The following is a 12124-nucleotide window of genomic DNA, read 5'->3' on the forward strand; positions in this document are numbered from 1 at the left end:
AAGAGAGAGACTCCCCTCTCCTACCGTAACCGGAGCAGAGGACAGGTAGTTGTGTGTTTAATATCCCTCACCTCTCCTCCCGTTAACCGGAGCAGAGGACAGGTAGTGTGTGTTTAATATCCCCACCTCTCGCTACCGTTAACCGGAGCAGAGGACAGGTAGTGTGTGTTGTAATATCCCTCACCTCTCCTACCGTTAACCCGGAGCAGAGGACAGGTAGTGTGTGTGTTTTAATATCCTCACCTCTCCTACCGTTAACCGGAGCAGCGGACAGGTAGTGTATGGTTGTTTAATATCCCTCACCTCTCCTACCGTTAACCGGAGCAGCGGACAGGTAGTGTGTGTGTTTAATATCCCTCACCTCTCCTACCGTTAACCGGAGCAGGGAGGTAGTGTAATGTTTTTAATATCCCTCACCTCTCCTACCGTTAACCGGAGCAGAGGACAGGTAGTGTGTGTGTTTTAATATCCCTCACCTCTCCTACCGTTAACCGGAGCAGAGGACAGGTAGTGTGTGTGGTGTTTAATATCCCTCACCTCTCCTACCGTTAACCGGAGCAGAGGACAGAGTGTGTGTGGTGTGTTCAATATCCCTCACCTCTCCTAACCGTTAACCGGAGCAGAGGACAGGTAGTGTGTGTGTGTTTAATATCCTCACCTCTCCTACCGTTAACCGGAGCAGCGGACAGGTAGTGTATGTTTCAATATCCCTCACTCTCCTCCCTACCGTTAACCGGAGCAGCGGACAGGTAGTGTATGTGTGTTTAATATCCTCACCTCTCTACCGTTAACCGGAGCAAGAGGACAGGTATGTATGTTGTTAATTCCCTCACCTCCTCCTACCGTTAACCGGAGCAGAGGACAGGTAGTGTGGTGTTTAATATCCCTCACGTCCCCTACCGTTAACCGGAGCAGAGGAGGTAGTTGTGTGTTTATAATCCTCACCTCTCCTAGTTAACCGGAGCAGCGGACAGGTAGTGTGTGTTTAATATCCCTCACCTCTCCTACCGTTAACCGGAGCAGAGGACAGGTAGTGTGTGGTTAATATCCCTCACTCTCCTACCGTTAACCGAGCAGAGGACAGGTAGTGTGTGTTTAATATCCCTCACCTCCCTACCGTTAACCGGAGCAGAGGACGGGTAGTGTGTGTTTAATATCCCTCACCTCTCTACCGTTAACCGGAAGGCCAGCGGACAGGTAGTGTGTGTGTTCAATACCCTACCTCTCCTACCGTTAACCGGAGCAGAGGACAGGTAGTGTGTGTGTTCAATATCCCTCACCTCTCCTACCGTTAACCGGAGCAGAGGACAGGTAGTTGTGTGTTTAATATCCTCACCTCCCCTACCGTTAACCGAGCAGCAGGACAGGTAGTGTGTGTTCAATATCCCTCACCTCTCCTACCGTTAACCGGAGCAGAGGCAGGTAGTGTTGTTTAATATCCTCACCTCTCCTACCGTTAACCGGAGCAGGGACAGGTAGTGTGTTTTAATATCCCTCACCTCTCCTACCGTTAACCGAGCAGCGGACAGGTAGTGTAGTGTGTTAATATCCCTCACCTCTCCTACCGTTAACCGGAGCAGAGGACAGGTAGTGTGTGTGTTCAATATCCCTCACCTCTCCTACCGTTACCGGAGCAGGACAGGTAGTAGTGTTTAATATCCCTCACCTCTCTACGTTAACCGGAGCAGAGACAGGTAGTGTGTGTTCAATATTCCCTCACCTCTCCTACCGTTAACCGGAGCAGAGGACAGGTAGTGTATGTTTAATATCCCTCACCTCTCCTACCGTTAACCGGAGCAGAGGACAGGTAGTGTTGTGTTTAATATCCCTCACCTCTTCCTACCGTTAACCGGAGCAGCGGACAGGTAGTGTGTGTGTTAATATCCCTCACCTCTCCTACCGTTAACCGGAGCAGAGGACAGGTAGTGTATGTTAATATCCCTCACCTCTCCTACCGTTAACCGGAGCAGAGGACAGGTGTGGTGTTTAATATCCCTCACCTCTCCTACCGTTAACCGGAGCAGCGGACAGGTAGTGTGTGTTTAATATCCCTCACCTCTCCTACCGTTAACCGGAGCAGAGGACAGGTAGTGTGTGTTTTAATATCCCTCCCCTCTCCTACCGTTAACCGGAGCAGAGGACAGGTAGTGGTGTGTTTAATATCCCTCACCTCTCCTACCGTTAACCGGAGCAGAGGACAGGTAGTGTGTGTTTAATATCCCTCCCCTCTCCTACCGTTAACCGGAGCAGAGGACAGGTAGTGTTGTTTAATATCCCTCACCTCTCCTACCGTTAACCGGAGCAGAGGACAGGTAGTGGTGTGGTTTAATATCCCTCACCTCTCCTACCGTTAACCGGAGCAGGGACAGGTAGTGTATGTTTATATCCCTCACCTCTCCTACCGTTAACCGGAGCAAGGACAGGTAGTGTGGTGTTTAATATCCTCCCCTCTCCTACCGTTAACCGGAGCAGCGACAGGTAGTGTATGTTTAATATCCCTCCCTCTCCTACCGTAACCGGAGCAGAGGACAGGTAGTGTGTGTTTAATATCCCTCACCTCTCCTACCGTTAACCGGAGCAGAGGACAGGTAGTGTGGTGTTAATATCCCTCACCTCTCCTACCCGTTAACCGGAGCAGAGGGACAGGTAGTGTGTGTTAATATCCTCACCTCTCCTACCGTTAACCGGAGCAGAGGACAGGTAGTGTGTGTGTTTAATATCCCTCACCTCTCCTACCGTTAACCGGAGCGCAGAGGACAGGTAGTGTGTGTGTTTAATATCCCTCACCTCTCCTACCGTTAACCGGAGCAGAGGACAGGTAGTGTGGTGTTTAATATCCCTCACCTCTCCTACCGTTAACCGGAGCAGAGGACAGGTAGTGTTGTGTTATATTCCCTCACCTCCCTACCGTTAACCGGAGCAGAGGACAGGTAGTGTGTGTGTGTTTAATATCCCTCCCTCTCCTACCGTTAACCGGAGCAGAGGACAGGTAGTGTGTGTGTTTAATATCCCTCACCTCTCCTACCGTTAACCGGAGCAGAGGACAGGTAGTGTGTGTGTTAATTCCCTCACCTCTCCTACCGTTACGGAGCAGAGGACAGTAGTGTGGTGTTCAATACCCTCACCCCCACCGTTAACCGAGCAGAGGACAGGTAGTGTGTTGTGTGTTAATATCCCTCACCTCTCCTACCGTTAACCGGAGCAGAGGACAGGTAGTGTGTGTGTTAATCTCACCTCTACCGTTAACCGAGCAGAGGACAGGTAGTGTGTGTGTTCAATATCCCTCACCTCTCCTACCGTTACCGAGCAGAGGACAGGTAGTGTGTGTGTTCAATATCCCTCACCTCCCTACCGTTAACCGGAGCAGAGGACAGGTAGTGTGTTGTTCAATATCCCTCACCTCCCTACCGTTAACCGGAGCAGAGGACAGGTAGTGTGTGTTTCAATATCCCTCACTCTCCTACCGTTAACCGCAGAGGACAGGTAGTGTGTGTTCAAATATCCTCACCTCTCCTACCGTTAACCGGAGCAGAGGACAGGTAGTGGTGTGTTTAATATCCCTCACCTCTCCTACCGTTAACCGGAGCAGAGGACAGGTAGTGTGTGTCAATATCCCTCACCTCTCCTACCGTTAACCGGAGCAGAGGCCAGGTAGTGTGTGGTTTAATATCCTCACCCTCTACCTGTTAACCGGAGCAGAGGACAGGTAGTGTGTTTAATATCCCTCACCTCTCCTACCGTTAACCGGAGCAGAGGACAGGTAGTGTGTGTGTGTTAATATCCTCCCTCTCCTACCGTTAACCGAGCGAGGACAGGTAGCGTGTGTGTTTCATATCCTCCCCTCTCCTACCGTTAACCGGAGCAGAGGACAGGTAGTGTGTGTGTGTTTAATATCCCTCACCTCTCCTACCGTTAACCGGAGCAGAGGACAGGTGTGTATGTGTGTTCAATATCCCTCACCTCAAACTTGGATGCTATGAGCATGGCTGTAGAGCCTATAAGCTGTAGATCTCTCTCTGATGACCGGCACAGTGGACAGAAGTGGTCTGTCACCTTCACAGCCAGGTACAGAGTCTCATGGTTCAGCTCAAAGTTCTCCTGGAATCAGAGTAACACACACTTTCTCCATCACACAAAGAACCAGTGTCTCATCTTGCCTCCTATTTTCAAATGTCTGTACTACGGGACACTGCGCTGTAGTGTTACTATAGTAGCAAGTATACTGGATTCCTGACCTGCACCTCGACCAGCCAGTCCACCAGGACGGCCCTCATCCCAGCGTTCAGACTGGGCTGGATGGACATATAGTCAGACAGGATGAACTTCTCCTCTCTGGCCTTGAGATAATCAAATATTTCCTTGGCGTACTGAGCAGTCAGAGTGGGGTCGTTCTGGTGCTGGGCGTCTATATCAAACTCCTCAGGGATCTGAGACAGAGGGAGGCAAGGAGAGAGAGAGACGGAGGCAAGGAGAGAGAGAGACAGAGAGAGGGAAGGGAGAGAGACGAGAGAGAGAGAGAGAGAGAGGAAGGAGAGAGGAGACAGAGAGAGGGAAGGCGAGAGAGAGGCAGAGAGGAGACGGAGGCAAGGAGAGAGAGGACGAGAGAGGGAAGGAGAGAGACAAGGGAACGGGAAGAAGTGATATTTAGGTGCAGTACAAACCAGCTGTACAGAACAGTGCTAGACAATGAGTTCCATAGAACTATTCCTGACTGTCCCCATGTACAGCACCAGTCAAAAGGTTGGACACCTACTCATTCCAGGGTTTATTTTTACTATTTTCTACATTGTAGAAYAWTAGTGAARACATCAAAACTATGAARTAACACATATGGAATCATGTAGTAACCAAAAAATAACCAAAAAATAAAGTGATCAAATATATATTTTATAAAGTAGCCACCCTTTTCCTTGACAACTTTGCAGACTCTTGGCATTCTCTCAACAAGTTTCATTAAGAATGCTTTTCCAACTGTCTTGAAGGAGTTCCCACATATGCTGAGCACCCGTTGGCTGCTTTTCCAACACTCTGCGGTCCAACTCATCTCAAACCATCTGAATTGGGTTTAGGTCAGGTGATTGTGGAGGCCAGGTCATCTGATGCAGCACTCCATCACGCTAGTGATTGGTCAAATAGCCCTTACACAGCCTGGAGGTGTGTTTGGGGTGATTGTCCTTTTCAAAAACAAATGATAGTCCCACTAGGCGCAAACCAGATGGGATGGCGTATAGCTGCAGAGTGCTGTGGTAGCCATGCTGGCTACGTGTGCCTTGAATTCTAAATAAGTCACAGTGTCACCATCACACCTCCTCCTCCATGCTTCACGGTGGGAACCACACATGCAGAGATCATCCGTTCACCTCCTCTGCGTCTGACAAAGACACGACGGTTGAGGCACATCAGACCAAAGGACAGATTTCCACCGGTCTAATGTCCATTGCTCGTGTTTCTTGGCCCAAGCACATCTTCTTATTAGTGTACTTTAGTAGCGGTTTCTTTGCAGCAATTCGACCATGAAGGCCTGTCTTAAAGTAATGGACTGTCATTTCTCTTTGCTTATTTGAGCTGTTCATGCCATAATATGGACTTGGTCTTTTACCATCTTCTGTATACTCTCCCTACCTTGTAACACAAGTGAYTGGCACAAACGGATTTGGAAGGAAATAAATTCCACAAATTAACTTTTAACAAGGCACACCTGTTAATTGAAATGCATTCCAGGTGACTACCTCATGAAGCTGGTTGAGAGAATGCCAAGAGTGTGCAAAGCTGTCAAGGCAAAAAGTGGCTACTTTGAAGAATCTCAAATATAAAATATATTTTGATTTGTTTAACACGTGTGGTTACTACATGACTTCCATGTGTAATTTCATTGTTTTGACGTCTTCACTATTATTCTACAATGTAGAAAACCGTAAAAATAAAGAAAAACCCTGGAATGAGAAGGTGTCCAAMCTTTTGACTGGTACTGTAGATCCCACTGTGGTGCTCCATTAGCCTACCTGTGGTCTCCGGAGGTGGGGGGGCAACTCCCTAGGTGGAACAGCCTCCACCACCACCACAAGCTCTTCAACTGGACTCTCCTCCTCCCCCCTCTGTTTCTCCTCCTCCGGACTCTCTGAGCTCACCGATTCAGACCTGGAGACGGGTAGGAATAGGCTGAAGGGTTTAGATTTAGCATCGGTTCCTATCCAGAGCAACAGTCCGTGTCTATACAGCAGTCACTGCAAGCAAACGTCCCTCAGTAGAAGGCAGAGAAAGTTCCTGTTTTGATGTATTGCTGTGCTGTGGAATGTTGTGAATCTATCGTATTGATGAACTCAAAAAAAAGAGGACAAACTTCCACCGTCTCGCAATAAGAGATGAGTGATCAAGGAACTCAGTATCCTAATAGGCATATTTCACTGCCCCCATAACAAGCATCATAAACATATACAACTACTCCATCCCTTTATAATGTGGCCCCCTTTATTCTCTCTCACCTTCACAGATAAACAACCACACCGTTCTTCACAGCCCATGAAACCTAACGACAGCACAGATGGAGAGAGGAGGAGGGGGTCTAGAAAAACGAGTTACTTTTTAAGGTTGGCGTCATTCTGGTCTGACACCGAGGCGGTGGCCTTCTTCTTCTGCGTCTTCTTACGGGAGTTCTTCTTGGTACCTGGAAGGCTGATGTGAACCTTGTGTGCCTGGAAGCCAAGGAGACCAGAGAGTCAACGCCACAGTCTTTTCATAGTGTGCAGACGAGGCAGATTATTCACTTGTTATAGATCGGCCTGTGTGTCACGTTACTCGTACGTTTGACACCAATCCCCTATTGGCATAATACATTTTTTTTTTATTGCCAAGACAGAAGTTTTAAGTAATTGTTTCTCAAGTTGAGATCTACCCCACCATACAACCAACTGCCAAACAAGACCGAAAGTGGCTTTCGGTGCCAGTCTGCAATGAACACCAGCTGAAAACCCAGTGGAAGGCTCTGGTAGAGATCTCATTCCCCAGGAGACCATTCAGACCCTCGTTCTGTGTGTATTCATTTCAAACCAAGACCGTAGAAAACAGTTGCAAAAACTAGGAATGCACGATATAGCAAAAATCATATTGGAATCGGACGACATTTTGCTAAAAATCGGCCCGATGTCTAGTTTAACTCCGATGTGTAACCTCGATGTCTAGTTTAAACGCCGATGTGTAAACCCGATGTCAAAGCTGACGTGCGTACCTATATAACGTAATGACGCCATGAATATAGTGCCGCACAGCATTCCTAACCTAGCCCACAATGTCCTGCTATGTGGAGGCAAGCAGTCCAACGCGCGGAGCAAGCAGTCAACAGCGCGGAGCAAGCAGTCAACGCGCGGAGGCAAGCAGTCAACGCGCGAGCAAGCAGTCAACGCGCGGAGCAAGCAGTAACGCGCGGAGCAGCAGTCAAACGCGCGGAGCAAGCAGTCAACGCGCGGAGCAAGCAGTCAACGCGCGGAGCAAGCAGTCAACGCGCGGAGCAAGCAGTCAACGCGCGGAGCAGTCATTTGAAAGAGTAAGAACACTTCAGCGAGACGACTCAAAAGGTAAAATCCATTAATGCCAGGATAATGGAATTCATTGCCCTTGACAATGAATCGTTCTCTGTCGTTAACTGCCAACATCATCCACTTGGAAAAGTACTCTGAGTCTATTTACTGCCGTCGTCACCATGCTAGGTACAAGGACAACTACTTCCATCCAGACAAGAAACTGGTTTTACGTGAAAAGTTAGACAAAAACGTTTCGCAACGGAAAACAAGTTTGTTGGACAAATTCAGGTTAGTCCCTCCCAGTTGAATTAGGTTMTGTTTGGTTCTAGTGAATAAGACCCAGATAGATGGACTGAAAGAGGACAGAGACTTACATTGGTGATGTCTACGAAGGCTGTCCTCTTCTTAGGGGCTCCTTGGGGAGAGGAGGACGACCTCTTGACCTGGGGGCCTTCCTCCTAAAACACAGAGCTATGTTATTTGATATGGAGCTATGCAATGAAGAGTGATAGCARGACACCATTGAGGTTAGTTTAGTTCACGCAGGACCAGCAGTTTCATTGAGCGATAAGAGGGGTTAAGTTGACCAGCAGATATCAGACAGACTCAATTTCAAAACGTTGTGGGATATGCAATATGCCCTGGCAACACAGACACATTTTTAGCAAGCTTACCCCAATTGATGTACCTAGACATGCAATAAATATGTTGGCTGGTTACAAAGCTGGATACAGACAACAATATAAAAAAGAAAACCGTCAGAGGCAGAGCTGCCTCCTACTGGAGAGCTAGTAAGCAACTGAGTGGTGCACGTTTTTGTTCCAGCACTACACTAAAAACACCATCCCTAATCAACAGTGGGAGGCTATTATTAGTCAAATTACCTGATTCTCCAACCCTTTGCCAAGTAATTTGGGTATTTTACTGCCAGCAGTAACACTTGGTTTCTTCCCTCTGGGAAAAGGCATGACTTCAGCTTGGAGTTTTCACCAAATGGGTTCAGACAGTTAGTGGTTGTATCCTGCAAGAGAAAACATTAAATTGGCATGTGCTAAGAAAAATTATGTGAAGGCCTGTTTCTGTGATCTTCAAAGCATAATAGCTTGTTAACTGGAGTTGAGGGAGCCGAGATCGCCTCTGATTCCCAGGATCCTTCAAGTCCCTTTAACCAGCTGTGCAAACGTTGACAAAACACATTCGTTACGCACCAAAATATGGAGTTTCGCAGTGCAACTATCGTCATTAATGACGTTCCGCACAGTATGTACTTCCCAAAAATAAATAATAATAATCAATAGAACAATATTCCTTCCAGATACTGTCCTGCTGCTGGATCAGCCGACCTGTGGGCGGCGGTAATGAGTGATTATATTGGAGGTCCAGAAGGTGGATTTGGGCATGTGAACTTCGTCAAAAACAAAACTTTGATTTAGACTTTTTTTTTTTTTTTTTTTTTCTCCGGTGCACAGTGGCAGAAATTACGTGTTATTCTGCGAAACTCCATATTCTGACGCGTACTGTAACGTTACCGATCGTATTTTGACCTTATAAAGTTTGCAGAGCTGGTTATTTGGACTTTGAATAGAAGGACCCTGGGCATCAGATAAAATCTCGCCTCCTCACACCCAGATACTGGTTCAAAAGGCAATATGTTGGTATCACAAGCAGAAAACGTAAATTGTGTAGAAGGATCTAACGTTAACGTTGGTTAGCCTACTGTGCAAAGGGTCCTGCACCCGACCGCACGTGATTCGACTGGCATGATTTCGAAAGGGTAGCACACTATATAGAGAGAAAACTAGCTTCTCCGTCAATGAAACAACATCTTACCTTATCGTATTTTCCGTGCTGGCAAAATTGGTTGCGAAAGTTTCTGAGCGAAAAATACAACATTCAACACAGGTCCGGCGGCGAGCTAACACACGTTTGTAAGCAAAACTGCGTCCAAACACCGTGTGGTAGGTGCTGATTGGTTGGAATTYGTCGATTGTTCGCCTATCAGCGCTCAGCTACGATGCCGTTGTTAGGGGCGGAGTCTTTAGAATTTTCAAACTTCTTAGCAACCAATGGGAGCTCGTTGGTGTTTGCTGACGTAATGCGTTTATACACGAAATGTTGTTGTGATCAGTACCGCGGTGAAATTTCTTAGAGCGTTTGTGAGAATTCTACGAACTATATTTTTGCTATATGCGATTTCATTTGCACATTCTACATAACCTTAGCAAGCTGTAGCTTTACAACTGTGAAAATGTTAAACCCTCTGTCTTGAAACAAGTCTGGTTTTAAAGAACTGTTAAAACAGTCACTCTGCTATTCATATTGTTGGGTTACAAAAAGTCCCTAGGATTCTGTAAACTAAATGTCAGGCCCTATTTTCATTTGCTAGAGTAAAATAAAATGGAATTATATTGTTGTATTTGAAGAAAAAATGGCAACTAACACAACTCAATAACACGGGTGTCAAACTCATTTTCCCCAGGGGTATCGCATTCAATCTTCAAGGATGCTCCCTGACTGTCTAGTGATTATTAGTGAACTGGACAGTCAAGAAACKGTATGACTATAGTACCATTATCATTTCTACACAGTTTCCATTTGGTTTTAGTCATTTTAAAGTATATTTTACTCAAACCACCCAAGGGCCAGATTGGACCCACCTTTAATATGTTAATGTTTCTCACTCACACACGCATTCAGGAAGTGACTATAGGTTCACAACAGCATATCTATTTCCCCATCTTGGCCATTTGCATCTCAGCTACAGCAAACCGGCCTTGTATTGTCTTCTGTTGTCTTTCACAAGAGGAACATGGTAAGTACATATCTAAAGAAACTTTCTTTAGTAAAACTGGTTTCATCTCAATCTCTTTCTTTATTTCCTAACTCTTCTGTTCCTCCTGAAACATTTGACATGAAGCTTATAACTTCAAGCTGAACAACAACAGTTTAAATTGTGGGACTGAGAGAATGTGTCCAGTTGTCAATGAAATGAGAAAATATTTTCATGCTGTTTCAATCTTTCAAAGCTCAATATGATAGGGCAATACATGTCGGAATATCAATTTAGTTATGTACATACACACACTCAAACTCACACATACGGACGATAACACACACACACAATAAATATGACAGATTTGGCATTTGGCTGTCTGGTTCTTATCCTTACAGGCATCAGGGTACCTCTTGTTAAAGCACGAAGCGTCTACCCTGGCTTTGATAGGGCCAATAGAGATATGGGAGGTGTGTGTGTGTGTGTGTGTGTGGTGTGTGTGTGTGTGTTGTGGTGTGTGGTGTGTGTGTGTGTGTGTGTGTGTGTGTGTGGTGTGCGTGGCGTGCGTGAGCGTGCGTGCGTGCGTGCGTGCGTGCGTGCGTGCGTGCGTGTGCGTGCGTGCGTGCGTGCGTGCCGTGCGTGGTGGCGTGCGTGTTTCAAACCAGTGCATCCTTTGATAAGTAATCCAAAACATTGTATAGATATCAAGAGTAAGGGAAATACGACTCCCTAGATATCAAACACCTCAAAAGGGAATTTTTTTCATTTCTCCTTGTGGTCTTTATCTCTGTGTGTCTCTGAAATAGGGACCCTATTCCCTACATAGTGCACTACTTTTGAACAGGGCCGGTAGAGTAGTGCACTATGTAGGGAATAGGTGCCATTTGGGGTGTAGTATGTGTCTTCCTCCTTATGATTGAAATGTAGTAGAGATATCCCTGTCTGGAGGCCAAAGAGATATCCCTGTCTGGGAGGCCAAAGAGATATCCCAGTCTGGGAGGCCAAAGAGATATCCCTGTCTGGGAGGCCAAAGAGAACCCTGTCTGAGAGGCCAAGAGATATCCCTGTCCTCAGAGGCCAAAGAGATATCCCTGTCTGGGAGGCCAAAGAAGATATCCCTGGTCTGGGAGGCCAAAGAGATATCCCTGTCTGGGAGCAAGAGATATCCTGTCTGGGAGGCCAAGAGATATCCCTGTCTGGAGGCCAAAAGAGATATCCCCTGTCCCTGAATAGGCCAAAGAGAATCCCTTGTGCTGGGAGGCCAAAGAGATATCCCTGTCTGGGAGGCCAAAGAGATATCACTGTCTGGGAAGCCAAAGAGATATCCCTGTCTGAGAGGCCAAAGAGATATCCTGTCTGAGAGGCCAAAGATATATCGCTGTCTGGGAGGCCAAAGAGATATCTCTGTCTGGGAGGCTAAGAGATATCCTGTCTGGGAGGCCAAAGAGATATCCCTGTCTGGGAGGCCAAAGAGATATATCCTGCCTGGGAGGCCAAAGAGATATCCCTGTCTGAGAGGCCAAAGAGATATCCCTGTCTCAGAGGCCAAAGAGATATCCCTGGTCCTGAGAGGCCAAAAAGATATCCCTGTTGAGAGGCCAAGAGAATATCCCGTCTGAGAGGCAAAGAGATAATCCCTGTCCTGAGAGGCCAACGAGATATCCCTGTCTGAGAGCCAACGAGATATCCCTGTCTGAGAGGCCAAAGAGATATCCCTGTCTGAGAGGCTAAAGAGATATCCCTGTTGAGAGGCCAAAGATATATCCCTGTCTGAGTGGCCAAAGAGATATCCCTGTTCTGAGAGGCCAAAGAGATATCCCTGTCTGAGAGCCAC

At 46.9% G+C, this 12124-nt stretch overlaps 1 protein-coding gene across 1 annotated transcript in view; it reads right to left on the reverse strand.

The window, feature by feature from the left end:
• The window catches only part of LOC112077117 (G2/mitotic-specific cyclin-B3-like), a 27518-nt gene extending 18032 nt beyond the window's left edge, over nucleotides 1-9486 (reverse strand). Inside the window, exons 1-8 of the mRNA XM_070441576.1 lie at nucleotides 9348-9486; nucleotides 8402-8538; nucleotides 7892-7975; nucleotides 6580-6692; nucleotides 6003-6138; nucleotides 4236-4427; nucleotides 3918-4098; nucleotides 3677-3683 (exon numbers count right to left, since the gene is read on the reverse strand). Coding sequence (XP_070297677.1) covers nucleotides 3677-3683; nucleotides 3918-4098; nucleotides 4236-4427; nucleotides 6003-6138; nucleotides 6580-6692; nucleotides 7892-7975; nucleotides 8402-8485 — 797 coding nt within the window. The 5' untranslated portion in view covers nucleotides 8486-8538; nucleotides 9348-9486. The remainder of the gene's footprint in view (nucleotides 1-3676; nucleotides 3684-3917; nucleotides 4099-4235; nucleotides 4428-6002; nucleotides 6139-6579; nucleotides 6693-7891; nucleotides 7976-8401; nucleotides 8539-9347) is intronic.
• Between the last annotated feature and the right edge of the window lie 2638 nt (nucleotides 9487-12124).

The sequence above is a fragment of the Salvelinus sp. IW2-2015 genome, unplaced genomic scaffold (genome assembly GCF_002910315.2).
Source record: "Salvelinus sp. IW2-2015 unplaced genomic scaffold, ASM291031v2 Un_scaffold4294, whole genome shotgun sequence".
Lineage (NCBI taxonomy): Eukaryota > Metazoa > Chordata > Actinopteri > Salmoniformes > Salmonidae > Salvelinus > Salvelinus sp. IW2-2015.